Below are 15,000 nucleotides of genomic sequence, written 5' to 3' on the forward strand. Positions count from 1 at the left end.
GTTGGCAGTACTGAGGATGTGTCAGTGTGAGGTTTCATGTGTTCATGCTGCAGGGGTGGACTGTGACATCGACGTGCCAAAGACCATCCAGATGGTTCGTTCTCAGCGCTCTGGGATGGTGCAGACCGAGGCGCAGTACAGATTCATCTACATGGCTGTGCAGCATTACATAGAGACGCTGCAGAGACGCATAGAGGAAGAGCAGGTGTGCAGCGCACAACGCTTCACTTCTTTTTAACAGTTTAGCTTTCTTTTCTTTTTTTCCTGCTCCTTTCTCTAACCTCCCACTGTCCTCCTCTCCTCTGCAGAAAAGTAAGATTAAAGGGCGCGAGTACACCAACATTAAGTACTCTATGTCTGACCTGACTGGAGGGGAGCAGAGCCCTTTGCCTCCTTGCACTCCTATTCCTACTCCCACCTGCACAGAGTAAGTAACGCTGCTGGTAAAAGGCTCCTGCAGGAACCTGTTCAATTCTCTAGGTCGCTATTAAATCACTTTCTGAAAGCCTTGTGAGTAGTTTCTCACTGAAGTGTGTGTGTGTGTGTGTGTGTGTGTGTGTGTGTGTGTGTGGTGTGTGTGTGTGTGTGTGTGTGTGTGTGTGTGTGTGTGTGTGTGTGATGCCAGGATGAGGGAGGACAGCTCTAGAGTGTATGAGAACGTGGGCCTGATGCAGCAGCAGAAGAGCTTCAGATGAGATTCAACTTTGACCCCAGTGCTCTATCAGTTCCAGGTAACAACAACAACAACAACAACAACATGCTGCTCCTGTGTTTTTAGCTCATTGGCCAAAAAAAATCTCTTAATACTAAGAACAATACTGCTCTCAGGTCAGCCAGGAGAAAAGAGGGATTACACCTTTTGAACCACCTGATGACTTTTATTTTGAAACATCTGCGCAGAAAGTTCAGTAGCTTGATCAGAAACCAGGTCACATTGATCACAAGTATTCTAATCCATTTTTGAGTGAAAACTTTGTGGGCTATCACCCCCCCCCCCCCCCCCCCCCCCCAGTTCCTGTCATCTCTGTCCTGTTGTGAGTTTAGATGAAGAGAGAGATTAGCGCTGCTGAGGTGTACGTCATGCTGCATTTATATCTGCTGTGTCTCAGTTCATGTACTTCTACACTCACACTTGTTATTTTGGGAGCGTACGTGTGTTCACATCGACCAGCAGGCTTGTGCCTGGAAGGTCGCCGGTTCGATCCCCAGACTGGCAGGAAAAAGGGAAAGAACAGCACTTAGCCAAATCCTTATGTGAAAGTGAAACTACCCTGAATAAATAAAGGTAAAAAAACAACATGGGCATTTCTCACCCTACGGTCGCCATCTTGGCTCTGCAGCAGAAAGGTAAAGAACCATGGCGACCGAGAAAGAAGGACACGGGAAAGTAAAACGTTCATTCACAGTAAAGTGAGCAAAGCAGCCGGACAGGTGGGCGACATGGTCACATGATACGATCGTCTGTCCCGGTGAGTGTTTACAGAACCCGGTGTACGACGTGTGAGTGTCGTGACTGAAGTATCTGATTTGAGACGCAGCAACAGTTTATTCATGACGGCAGATAAATATGGAGGAAATTTTGAGTTTATATCAAGAGCAAATTAAAACAGCAGAAAAGAAGAAGATGAGAGAAAATCTACTTTGTCTAAACTCTAAAATTAGGAATAAAGGCCGGTGTGTGAAAGCAGCCAGTAAAGCCGCAGGTTTCTCTGCAGGTGAGGTAAATGAAGTATTTGAGAATTTACATAAATACAAATCACATTTTTGTTTTTGTGTCTCTGTCTCCTTCAGGATCTTGATACCTGACAGGTTTTTTTCGCCAGCCACACCTTGACGCCTGAGACTTGACCGTAATGACATGGAACAATGGAGGAAAAAAAAAACAACAAAAAAACAAAACAAAAAAACCAACAACAACACCAACACAGAAACGTGAGAGAGACCAGACACCTGGGTCCTCCTGTTCTCGCTCATCTTACATGAACATTTGCCCTGTAGTTGAATTCTAAACCACTGTGATCATCAGAAGAGCCTAAATCCCCCGACTAAACCGCAGTTTGGGTTTAGCCTTTGTAAATCTCGCCGCGACAAGGGCTGCAAACAGCGAGCGCTCTCCTCAGAGGGAAAAACCTAGCTAACCTTTTGCTCATCTCTCATTTTTCTACGTTTTTCTTTTTTTTTTTTTTTTTTTTTTTAATTAACCAAAGGAAAGTTATGTAAATTGTGTTGTGTAGACGGAAGTGAGTTTCCTGAACGAGGCCTGTGCCAAAACCACAAATTATTTTATCCACGACTCTCAGCCAATTAAAAGTCTCCATTCGGCCCTGAAAAGCCTTTAAAGCAGCGGGAGACGAGACCTTATGTTTGGACAAAAGTGGTGCAAAATCTCCAGTGATTACTGTCCAGTTTTCACTGTGTCGTATGGAGTAATATCTCTTAATGAAGAAGTATTGGAATTGTAGTGTAATATCACACTTACAGTTGATCTGTTGATTCATAATCCACTGACTTCTAAGCATTAATTCCTTTTTTTTGTTTTGTTTTGTTTTGTGCCGGAACCGCCTTGAAGAGAAATGTACATTCAAGCAGTTCAGAGTGTGAATTAACTTTTTATTTTTATTATTATTATTATTTTCTAGTTCACATGGGGTTCAATATGCTTTTTGTTGGGATACACAGTGTCTGTTAGTTAACCATTCCTGAGCTCAAGCCGAATGTCCTTAATGCTGCACTTTTATTTAGCAGCATAACAGTTACAGTCAAGCCTTGATTCACCTGGTGGATTTATAAATACTCTAATCTGGGGTTAGCACAGGAGTTTCGGGGGGGAGGGGGGCACGTGTTGTGATTTCTTTTTGCCCCCCTTCATGCCTGCACTTCTATGTCAAAGTCAGTGTGACGATGTATTAAGATTTCAGGGGAGTTGTGTCTCTTAGTTGCAGGCATCGCCACAGACGCCCGGCTGCCAAAAACCATAAAAGAAACTTTGTTTTTTAAGTTTTTTTTTTGTTTTTGTTTTTTTTAAAAAGTGCGTATTACTTTTTTTCATTCTTTATTGTTCTTTTTAAAGACAAATGCCTTTTTGTGTACCATTGCCTATTTTGAGCACCACATGTACTTAAGTTTAAGAGTCACTGTTTTAAAAAAGCAATCGCACATCTCTCAGCTTGGGCAGAATAGATAGTCAGTGTCGTGGTTGTAGATTGTTGGGCCTGTGATAGTCAGCTGGATTCAGTAGTTAAAACACATGCACACACAAGTATACAGGTTTCAATAGGAGAGTATTTTCTTGTTTTCTGTCGATGTTAATCAAACTTTAAAGGAATAGTCAAACATTTAACGGAACATCGCTCATCTAATTTCTTGCACAGAGTCAGATGAGAAGATAGACGCCACTCTCACGTCTGCACGCTAAAGATGAAGCCAGCTAGCAAGCCACCAGCTGATTAGCTTAGCGTAAACACTAAAAAAAAAAAAAAACAGGGGTAAACGGCTAGCCTGGTTCTGTCCAAAGGGCACAGCACGACGGAGTAAACAAACGAGATATAATGTGTTAATTGGTGAGCTTTCGAGGTGGTGCTAAACGGTGATGCCACTCTCAAGTCTGTATGCGAATCATGAAGCTACATCCAATGGCAGATTAGCTTAGCTTAGCATAAAGAAGCACAAAGATAAACGGGTGGGAACACCTGTCCTGATTTTGTCCAAAAGAAAGATAAAATCCTGCTACCAGCACCTCTAAAGTCAGTAATTACTCCAACACATCTTGTTTTGTTTGATGCATGAAAAATGTAAAAATGACAAGTTGTCCAAAAGGTGATTGAGCTAGGCTAGCTGTTTCCTCCTGCTAAGCTAAGCTAAGCTAAGCTAATCACCTGCTAGCACTAGCTTCATATGTAGTGTACAAATATGAGAGTGGTATCTTGTGTCACCTCTAACTCCGTGCAAGAAAACACAAAGGTGTATTTTCCAAGATGTCAAACTGTTCTTTGGACTTTATCTTCTCAATCAGCTGCAGTATTGAGGGAAGTTAAATATTTTCTACTCTGGTGAAAACTCACTCACTCACTCACTCACTCACTCACTCACTCACTAACTCATTTCAAACACGTGGCCTACAGTATTTTCATTCGTCAAGCCTTCCCAGCTTCTGCACATTTTTGCTTACCGTCACTCGCCTTGAGAAACTGCAGTCTCGTGATTGAACTTACTGTAACAGTGCTGACTCGGAATCTCTTGATTGAGGAAAAACAAAAAAGAGGAAGAAGCGGCTCTTCTCTTTTGCCTTGAGGGACAGTTCTCAGCCACCACTGATCCAGGATTGAACAGGTTCTTTGTGTTTTAAAAAATCATGAAATCAGTGTTTTGGTTTTTTTTTTTTTTGGGGGGGGGGGGGGGGGGGGGCTGCTTCCTCCTCCCACCGGAGGACTCTGCTAACACTCGGCTGCTGCTTCACAGCAAGTGTTCTTTGAAGCTTCTCTCCCGGGTGAACACCATCCACTGACTGAGTTACGAGATCTTTTGTAGTGTGGTGTACTGTATGCAGTTTTATCGTCGGAGCGGATGAGTTTGTACTTGTCTAATGTTTAGTGGAATGCTTGTTTGTGGTGTTTTGCGTCCTGTGGTGTGTGTGCGTGTGTGTGTGCGTGTGTGTGTGTGTGTGCAGGGATGCGTGTATGTGCTGTGAGAGTGTGGCTGCAGATCAGCCATAAGTTCTTGAATTCTTTCTTGTTTTTGTTTTTTTGTTTTTGTTTTTTTTCGCAGATGATAAAACTGCTTTCCATTTATCATGTAAGCAATTTAGATGCATAGACGTGCCTTCTATGCATATGCCTATGTGTATGTGATAGGTATTAAAAAGACAAAACAGTGCTCTTTAGTTTCCACCGCCATTCAAGAACCTGTAACACTTAAATGTGAATTCTTTCATCCTGAACATCCTGAACAAAAAAGGAAAAAACGGTGATCGCAATGCAAACAAACTATATTTTTTAACATGTATATTGTACATGAGTACCAGGTAGAGGAGAATGTACTTACTAAAAACATATCTACTTGCCAATAAGATATACTGTATGTATATTCCTACAGCTTTCTCTCTGTGACACAGGGAGGGACCTCTCACAAAGCTTAAGAGGTTTATTGTATGACTTTCAATGCAGTTAACCATGTTAACTTCCTCAATAACAATAAATGGCTAGCTCATGCCTCATTAAGCTGGTGTCTCTTTGTCGTGACTCTAAGAAAACGTCGCAAGTTTAGTCACTTCAGATGAAATGATCTGATGTGTCGCGTCAAACGCTGAATTTTCTAGAGAAATGTTGCATGTAAATTGAAGATGAAGTAGTTGAAATACTGAAGGAAGTTGAAGTAGCGGTCAAAATAGAGCTGAAATGAACAGACGGTGTAAAAGTGTAAATGCTTGAAGAGGAAAAGGTGAAAGCAGGTGAAATGTCATTAAAATAAAAGATGAAAGCAGTTTAAATGTCAGTAACAGTAACAAATGAAAGCAGTTGAAATGTCAGCTGAACAGAAATCACTGGAAACAATTGAAGTGTGTTTCAGATGTTGGTTAATAAGCACCGACAGTTGAAGTGTCAGCTGAAATGTGAGATCTGAAAGCAGTTGAACTGTTAGTTGAACAATAAATAAATATCAGTTTGAGCCAGTTGATGAGTACTAGGTGAAAGGAGTTGAAGTGTTTAGACAGTCAGACGGCTCTCCTGTTGCTTTAAAGGCCACAATTCAAAAACTGTAAGTCACATTGTGTAAAATGTGACATTATGTAAAAGAAGACGAGTTATTCTGTTTTAAATTCTGAACTTTGTGTGGAAAATGCGTGAGTAAGAACTTCAGATAACTCAAAATGTTCCTGGATGCCAAATACCACTTGAGGTTTTTGCGGAAATGTGGTTTTGTAATTTGGGTGAAATGAGCCTTTAACAAGGTAAGAGAAAAGCTTTTATGGGATCTATACACAAAGTAGAATTAACTCTGGTCCTCCCGTCTTCTTTTCTTTGTGGTTGACTAATTTGATTGTGTGGCTTTTTGTTAGAATTCCATTAAATCTCATCTGGAGACCTTTAAGAACTGAGTAAGGATCAGTATTAGTTTAAACTAATCCCGTTTGCCTCGTAGGACAAGGTACAATGAAGCCGACATGGGCTCAGTGCTTAATAAGGATAATGACATTTGGCCAGAAGACAGAGAACAAGAGAGACCTGAGGAACAAGACTCTGGACTGAACAAATCCACAACAATAAAGAACAATTTCTTATATTTATTAATGTGACATTTCTATTCTCTCTGCAGGAGGAGGAGTCTGTTCAAGTTTTTGCTGAGGTCACAATGACCCAGATGTTTCCCACCAGGTCCAGACACACTTCTGTTATTTGGTTGAGCGCGGTATCGTTTTCTGTCATGTTTATAATGCAGTTAATCCGTAACTTGTTATGGTTTCTGGTGATCTAGATTTAATGGGAAATGTGCTCAGTTTTTGTTTCTGGCCTGGAGGCGGTGAAGGAGGGAGATCAGTCATGTGACGGAGGATAAAGGTAAGTAACAGTTTTTATCACGTGTGAGGCGAGAAACCTGTGGGAGGTTAATCCAGCCGTGTTGGTGTGTCGCATCATGAAGGTTTGTGTCGTGTTTAAATGTGAGATTTTCCACTGAAATGAAATATAAAATATCTTTCTCTTCTTCCGTCTCTTTCAGGGCGACGTCAGCTGGAGACGGACGAGACTGAGCCGCACCACTAGGATCGTTTCCTGCCACCCAACAGGGATACGTGTGGAAGGGTTATCACACACACACACACACACACACACACACACACACACACACACTTCCAGGCATTCGGGTATATAGAGCAAACAAGCAGCACCTGGATGATTCCTCTGAAGGATTTCATACCCAGGGTTATTAATGACATTATTCAACAGAGACATGTGTATGTATGCATGCAGGGCAGACAGGCAGACACACACACACACACACACACACACGCACACACACACACAATATCTACACGTCATCGACCTTAAGCTCTCAGCATGCGTGGTAATGAATTTGGCATTTAGCCGTCATTTGCAGAGCTTCCCTGTCTTTCCCCTGCTCTGTTTTATTGTCACATGAGTCTTTTATGTCTTTTCTTTCCCCCAAAATATCTCCATAAAAACTACGCATCTCCAAATTTGGAGGTTGTGAATTTTTCTAGTAATCTGAAGAATCCTGTATGTCTCTGTATGATTAGGAAAATCTTAAAGCTGAATGAACTATTGTAAAAAATTATTATTTTGAGGGTGTGGCCTCTTTGAGTGACAGGTGGGTGAGTGCACGCTTGCCAGAAACCGACATGCACTGAAGTCTCAGCTCCACACACGCTCCACCTCTTTGCCCATTTTTGGATTAGCTGGTTAGGAGGCGGAGTCAGACACTGCCAAGATGGCGACGGTGGAGCAGCTCACTCTGAGCTCCAAACCCGCTCTTCAGAAACCTGTGGGTGACGTCACGGAGTCTACTTCCATCTCTGAACCAACGTTTGTCCAGATATTTGTAATTTCGTCCAGGTGCGACACTGGTGAGCCGTTACGCTCATATTCATGACGGCCTGCTTTTCCCTCCACCTTCACTTGTGGTCGCTCAGAACATCTAGAAACTTTACTTCTGATCGGGAACAGCCCGTCCCTTGGTCTTGTTACGGGACAGTGAAAATCCTCTTTGTTCTTTGAAAGCAGAGCAAATGAATTCTCCCGTGGCCACTTCTAAGATGAGGAAGATTTACGAAGCCTGAGGTCTTCCCGGCATTTCCTGTTGTTAAGACATTAGTTAAGCTTAAGCTGCACGCCGGCTCTGCTCGTCTTGTTGCTGTTGTCTGCTGTGCAGTGTTTGGGATCACTAACTCACGGGCAGCCCTTTGGCCCCTCCTCTCCTCTAACCACGAAAGAAAAGCATCACTTCTGCATCATTTGCAGATCCGATTCCATCACATCATGCGGCCATCAGAGCTCGGCCTCTTCGTGCTGCGCGCCGTAGCATCCTGGAGCTAATGCAGACAGACAGTCTCTGAGCCGCTCCTTAGCCGATCCGCAGGTCTCCTCCCTGGCTTATATAAGTGTGATGTGTTTGCATAACCGGCGCTTAATTATGTAAATATGTGAGGAAAGATTCGGACACGAACCACCTCAAGCTTAATGGTTGAAACTCAATTAACAAACTGGTTCATTTGTGGTGAAAACATCAAACCTCCTAAAACCTAAAGTGGATCTTTGTGCTGAGCTGACAGGTCGCACTCATCCATAAATCCAACAGGAAGTCGTGTGGGGAAACATGAGCACACACACAATGTCATAAAACAGGATTGCAGTGTGTCTGTGTCTGTGTGTGTGTGTGTGTGTCCTCATGTGTCTTAGGGAGCTCTGCTTCGTCCTGATTATTTTAACGACATTTGATTGTTTCGCTGCAAATAACTTCACATTTTGTCTTTACTCCGCAATAATATTTAACTTTTTTATTTAATTTACTCTAAAGATTCTTATTTTTAATACAAAATATAAATCACCTGATAGATTATGGTTGTACATGAAGTTACCCAGCAGTGTACACAGTCATTAAATCAGCTTCACCTTTACCAGCTGCAACATTAAAGTGATTCTTACATTTCATTACAATACTTCAGTAATTTAAAATCCAGTCATATAATATGTAGTTTTCTGAAGTGGCCAAATCTGCACAATGAGTACTTTTACTTTTGGTACTTCAAGTATATTTTGATGCTAATATTTCTGCATTTTTACTTGAATGGTGGCATTAATGTAGATGTTGTTATTTTTACTTACTTCTAGCATCGCTGTTATTTTGTAAAGGGTAGATCTTTATTAGTTTCCCTGTGTGAAGAAGAGTTTTGCAAAACTGATGTTTGCAGTATAAAATTTCAAGCGTCTTAAAAACTTTTGTTTTTGTTTTTGGTTGTTTATTTTATTTTTCAGATTCATTTTTAGAAATATTACAGAATAAAAAAAGAAAGTGTCTTTTGTTTCTCCACCCAGAAAAGAGAGTGAAACATAAAAGCTCTTGTTAAATAACAGAGCTCTATTTTATTTGCCTGCACTTTATTTTGTCATCTCGCATCACTTCCTGTTTATTGGGCCTGAGGCTCAAATTAACATCTCATCCGTCATTAAATCCAACTTTCACATTTTCCAACTTTTCTTTCTTTTTTATTAATGAAGAACAAACTCAAGCGTCCGTCCTGTTGCATGAACTGACACGTTCTTCTCATCTTCAGCTTGTTTTGGCACTTTCTTCAAGCTTGACTTAACATTCAATTTCGTGCAAATCTCCCCCGCCTGGCGAAATGTTTGGCCAATTAAGTGTGCAATGTAGCGTAATTACACAGCAGGCACAGGCTGGGGGGCTGAGGGGGGGCTGGGTGGTGGTGGGGGGGCAGAGGAAAATTATTAGACATTACAATGAAGGAGCCACAAGAGGGCAACAACAGGCCGACCACCGCTGCACAGCCTGGATGACTGGCAGTTGTTTAATTTTAGTCGAGCCTTTGGGGGGGGGGGGCAGAGAGTGTTCCCCCGGGACACACCGACCACAACCCAATAAATCAAAGATGTCGGTGACGTGAAGATGCATTTGTCATGTCAGTGTGACGTCCCACACGTGTGACGGTGACAGTGTTTTTGTTGCTCCACTGACTGTTGGTGAAAATGGCTTTAGGTTAAGTCACGTCTTTGTTGACTGAATAATAGAATTACATAATCATTATGGTCTGTAATTGCACAGTGCAGCGGGCCTATTGGATTTGTATTGTATTGCACATAATAAGTGCAGCTGTTTTGCTTGAGGGAAAATACAGGACCAAAAATAGATCTATTAGAAAGCATTCCCATATGGTGCGTGAAGCCCAGCCAGTTTACAGCACACGTGTACAGTCGGGACGGTCCAGTGAAATCCATCAAACAGTCACAGCACAGAAATTTAATTTGTTAATTGGTTGATTGTAGAAGATTTCAGGTCCTTTATTTAAGCAAAAGAACCAATAAAACAATGTAAAAATAATCCAGTAAGACCTGTTCTTAATCTCACTTAAGTACATTAGTATTATCAGCAAAATATACTTCAAGTGTTAAAAGTAAAAGTACTCACTCCGCAGAAAGAACGTCTCCCGTGATGATGTATTATTATATCTGACATTATTAGATCCTGAGTCATCGATGCTTCAGTAGCATTTTACTGTTGCAGCTGTTTCAGGTGGGGGGGGGGGGGTCACCAGATCCATCTGAGGGGTCGTGAGATGATTGATGGATAAATGAGAAGGAAGAAGAAAAAACAAAGTTCTGATTCACATGTTCACGTTTATGTTTTGGGATTTTGCTTTTGTTGTTGGAAACGTTATATTTTTATCTTTCGTGCATCAAACAGTTGATGAAATGAACGAGAAACGTTTCAAGTAGCAACTCTGTCTCTTAGAAATGATCTTTATATACTAGTAATAATGTCATATCTTAATCTGGGAAGTAACGATGTGGAAGAAGTAGAATATTTCCCTCTGAAATGAGCTGGACACAGAGGTTTAAAGTTGTGTAAAATAGAAATACTCAAGTAAAGAATCTAAAAACTGCACTGAAGTAGAGTACTTGAGTAAATGTACTTAGTTACTTTCCACCACTGGAAAATCGTAGTAGCAGAGTGAATGGTACTGTAGTTAAAACTGTGGCATCACCATCTTTTCTTTCCCTGATGAGATGAGAGTGGAAGGATTTAGTGAAAGAGAGGGAGGAGGGGGGAGGAGGGGGGAGGAGGGGGGAGGGAGGGGGGGGGGGGGGAGGCGGAGCGAGGGTTTTACTACAGTGTGTGTGCTGAGGAGGCTGACAGTGAGGAGGAGAGGACCGGAGAGGATGCTGGATGCTGAGTCGGAGCCGCTGGTTGAAACAGTGAAGCAGCTCTGAGAGAGAAAGACCGACAGCTCGTCTGTGTGAACGCTCAGGTAAGACAACACCTCTGCTTTTATTTATTCTAGCTGCTGAAACTCGAACAGTTTCTGTTTTTACGATGAAAAATTACATTTTTTGGTGCTTTTTTATGTTTAAATTTTTTCACAGCAGCAGATAAAACCTGCTAATTTAAACTAGTTTGTTGTTCAGTAAAAACCTGTCCAATCAGCAATAATACTAATCTAACGACCTGCTAAAGTTAAAGGAGCATTTCCTGTATTTCCCCTTTTAGACCTTTTTATTTCCTCCTTTAAATAATAATAATAATTTCTATTAATTATTTGACTTTTTTAACAACAAAAAAAATCATGAAAAATATAATTTATTATCAGTAGTTGTGTTTTCGTTTCGTCTTGTTTAATTTATTAAAATGCACGATGATGTCACGAGAGTTACATTGTCAATTTACCTTTTTTTGACAGAGAGATTTCAGATGTAATATTGAGTTTAACTTCTTATTAAATAGAGTCTGACTTACTGATTCAGATATAAATATCTAGAGTTTAGTATTTTAAAAACGTGAACATATGTAAACATTCAAATCATATATCATACGTCTGTTACTGCCGTTCTTATTGATTACTCATGTTGATACGTGATCACCACTATGACCCATCGAGGGAAGAATCTGTTAAATTCAGACTTATGAATTCACTTGTCAGTGCTCTCTGGTGGACGGACTATATAACCATATAACGCTGCTTCTAAATGACGTCATATCTTTACTGAAATTTTTAGTTTTTCATCCTCCAACAAACAGTCGACGCCGACACTGACATTTATCTTTGATAAGATCAAGTCACGCAGATTTACATCGGTGGAGCTCTGGTATGAAAAAGCTTAGTCGGCTGAACGTTAAGCGTTTTATCCTCCTCCACATCCACAGGCTTGTTAACTGTAATGTATGCTAATGAATGAGCCCATCACCAGGGGCCTGTTAACATCAAGTACTTATGAGGGAGTGGATCCGCCGCAGCTTCAGTCTTCCATCTGTGCCTACACAGGGTGTGCACAGACGCAGTGTCACCCGGGAGAAGAGGAGAAAACTTGAAGTGTAAAAACACACTCTGTGTTGCATTCATGTGCGTAAAGATCAAACAAAACGTCCTGACGTTGTGCAGACGGATCGTTCCATCCGTCCTGCAGGAGATGGATAGTTGAAAAATGCAACTTGTGTAGACCGACCACTATGATAAATAATCCAGCAGCTTGTGCGGTTTAAAAACCAACAACAACAAAAAACAGAACAAGATATAATGTGTTGAGCTTCAGAGGGGCTTGTTTTTTAACCTTTAAACAGATCCAGGCTAGCAGTTTCCCCCTGTTCCCAGTCTTTATGCTAAGCTAAGCTAACCGCCTTTGAGCTGGAGCTTCATATTTCCTCACAGCGAGAAAGTCCAACGATTCCCCCGTAAAATAAAAGAGCTGCTTGGTGTGAAGAGTGTGTGCAGCAGAGACGAGGAGGCGTTCTGTCGTCTCCTTCATCCCCCCTGTTTCAGTCTCTGGTCAGAAACCCTCAGGACGTGGAGTGAAGCTAAAGCTGAGAGGGAAGGGATGAGGGAGGGAGAGGAAGAAAGGAAGCATGCACTTGGTCAGTGTGTATGTGTGTGAGTGTGTGTGTGTGTGTGTGTGTGTGTATGTGAAATCGATTTGCAATACTCACTTTTTTTATTTGGTCTATCTTCCCTGGACAAAGTCGGGTTTTATCGAGCCCCCTCTTCTTTCCCATGCTCCCTGTAATCTCGGCTGAACGCCCCCTTTTGACCCCCAGTCAGCTGTATCGACTGCGGCTGGCGTGACGTGGGTGGCGGTGGATTACATATACATTATATATATTATACAGACTGCTGAGCTCTCAGGTGCTGACTGATGTGGCTAATGTGATTGAGTGGAAACGGTTCACGCCGACTCAACAGCCCCTGACTGCTGATCTCAGGGGAAATCCTTCCTACTGTGGGGTTTGTCCGAGTTTTACTGTGTTGGCATTAAAGACTTAATTGTCTTGAATGAAAGCTGCTTTTAGTGGCAAAAACAGCTTAGTGATGATGTCAGGATGAGGTCGATTAACCATTATCTGTTTAATCCTGCAATTACAGATTTGGTTTTTGCGGCTGCTCGGAGGCAGCGGGAACAGAGAGACAGTTGCTTGTTTACACGTCCAGCAGCTGCAGAACGTCACGAGTCCAGTTCTCCGTCTCTTTTCAGCTCTGCTTTTGGTCTCCACCGACTCCTGAGGGAAATATCTCACTGTAATTGCTCCAAAATGTTCAGCAGCTGCTCTCTGACTGAGTCTGGCTGCTGTTTGCTGCAGTGGACAGTGGGTTTTTTTTGTTTTTTGTTTTTGTTTATTACAGATGTTTCTCTGAAAACAGCTGCCTGCTGCAACTGAAAATGTATTGCTGCGATAGCCAAGTTTAAAATGATGTTTATACTGGATGATTCTTCACCTTAAGTTTCCTCCAGACACGTTTTAATCTACGTAAAAATCCTCTGCTGTGATTAATATTTTGTTTAACGTTGTTTTCCCACATAAAAGGTGATAAACAATGAATCAAAAACTCTCCTCTTACTTCCTCATTGAGAAATCTGGATCAGGCCTCGAGCCCCGCCCACCAGCACCTGCCTGCTCCAGGTGGACAGGTGAGAGAGCAGAGAGTGTGAAGACGGTTAGAGGAGGAAACATCAGCCTCATGTTCGAGCCTCAGTCAGACCCAGACTCAGAGGAGGAGTCTGTCGAGACCAGAACCAGAGACTAGCAGACGGGTCAGAATGGTTAGCGCAGTTAGCATCTTTTATTTCTTTATGTTGTTTGTTAGCTTGTAGCTGGCAGTGGCTGACACAGTGTTAGCAGCTGTGCTAATGCTAACTCTCGCTCTCTCTGTACTGACATAGTTTCAGGTTTATTTAGCCCCGCCCCCCGTCCCCACAAGGTGACAGGATTGGTTCCTTATAAAAAGAGACTGTCATTGGTTCACTGCAGTTAAAAGTGGAAACACTCATGACATGTCTTGTGTTATATAACAAAACACCTTATCGACGTATTAACATGGATGATTTTCTTCGGACATGTCTTTAAGACTGACGTGTGATTCTAATGTGACATGTTTCCCAGATGAAAAGAGTTTCTGTCAGCCCATCAGGTTTTTATTTTTTGTTGATAGATGTTTTACGGGCATCTGTCCAGTTTCGGTTAAATTGCCTCTCGGGTCGTAAAACACCGTCAGAGTCGGGGTCAAGTCCGTCTGACCCGATCCATATCGGCAAGCAACTAGAATTTATGAATTTCCCATTTTCCCATTTACTTCCAGTGAGGACTGTTCCACATGAGCTCGCTCGCTGGAGCGTTTTAGTGATTTGGACGTTTGAGCTGTACAGTAATAACTCCTCGTCAGAGCTGCAGCTGAGGCGTCATCGTTTTCCGGCGCTCGGGAATCGTCTCAGCGCAGCAGATGTGCCGCACAGATCCGCTGTGGCCAGAAGTGTTTGATTGGCTGCGTATCATGGGTGCACTAGATCTGTTCACAGCCAGGAAGGGTGGTGTGTGTGTGTGTGTGTGTGTGTGTGTGTGTGTGTGTGTGTGTGTGTGAGTGTGAGTGTGAGTGTGAGTGTGAGTGTGAGTGTGAGTGTGAGTGTGTCTGTGTGTCAGCTGTGAATAGAAAACTACTATGACAGTTTTACATGCTGCCGTGTGCAGATCTCTCCCCTGCATGACCCAAATATTCTGTCAGGAGGCCTCAGGTCGAAAATGTCCGACACACACCACCACCAGCAATCTGTCACCGGGTCGCCCTCATCGGAACCCATTTAAAGAAACATAGACAATAATGGTGTAAAGACCTCGATACGATAAATGTGTGTGTATCAGGTTTGTGTGCAAAGCTGCGTCAGTGCAGTTTTAATAATTTTACAAACAAAAAAGTTTTTAAAAGATTAAATTTAAGTTCATTCTTTACCTTGACAACAGCAGCTGTTCTTCATCAGCAGGTGGAGTTTTCCT

The 15,000-nt window shown here is 42.1% G+C and overlaps 2 protein-coding genes across 3 annotated transcripts in view; both read left to right on the forward strand.

The window, feature by feature from the left end:
- Positions 1 to 5,216, forward strand: part of ptpn11a (protein tyrosine phosphatase non-receptor type 11a) — a 17,542-nt gene extending 12,326 nt beyond the window's left edge. For both annotated transcript variants that reach the window (XM_056403525.1, XM_056403527.1), the window contains exons 13-16: positions 54 to 205; positions 309 to 427; positions 626 to 731; positions 1,792 to 5,216. In XM_056403525.1, coding sequence (XP_056259500.1) covers positions 54 to 205; positions 309 to 427; positions 626 to 695 — 341 coding nt within the window. In that variant the 3' untranslated portion in view covers positions 696 to 731; positions 1,792 to 5,216. The remainder of the gene's footprint in view (positions 1 to 53; positions 206 to 308; positions 428 to 625; positions 732 to 1,791) is intronic.
- A 5,668-nt stretch (positions 5,217 to 10,884) lies between these two features.
- Positions 10,885 to 15,000, forward strand: part of rph3aa (rabphilin 3A homolog (mouse), a) — a 26,317-nt gene continuing 22,201 nt past the window's right edge. Inside the window, exon 1 of the mRNA XM_056402761.1 lies at positions 10,885 to 10,996. The gene's annotated coding sequence lies outside the window, so the exon portion shown is untranslated. The remainder of the gene's footprint in view (positions 10,997 to 15,000) is intronic.

This window comes from Seriola aureovittata, chromosome 18 (genome assembly GCF_021018895.1).
Source record: "Seriola aureovittata isolate HTS-2021-v1 ecotype China chromosome 18, ASM2101889v1, whole genome shotgun sequence".
In the NCBI taxonomy this organism is placed as follows: domain Eukaryota; kingdom Metazoa; phylum Chordata; class Actinopteri; order Carangiformes; family Carangidae; genus Seriola; species Seriola aureovittata.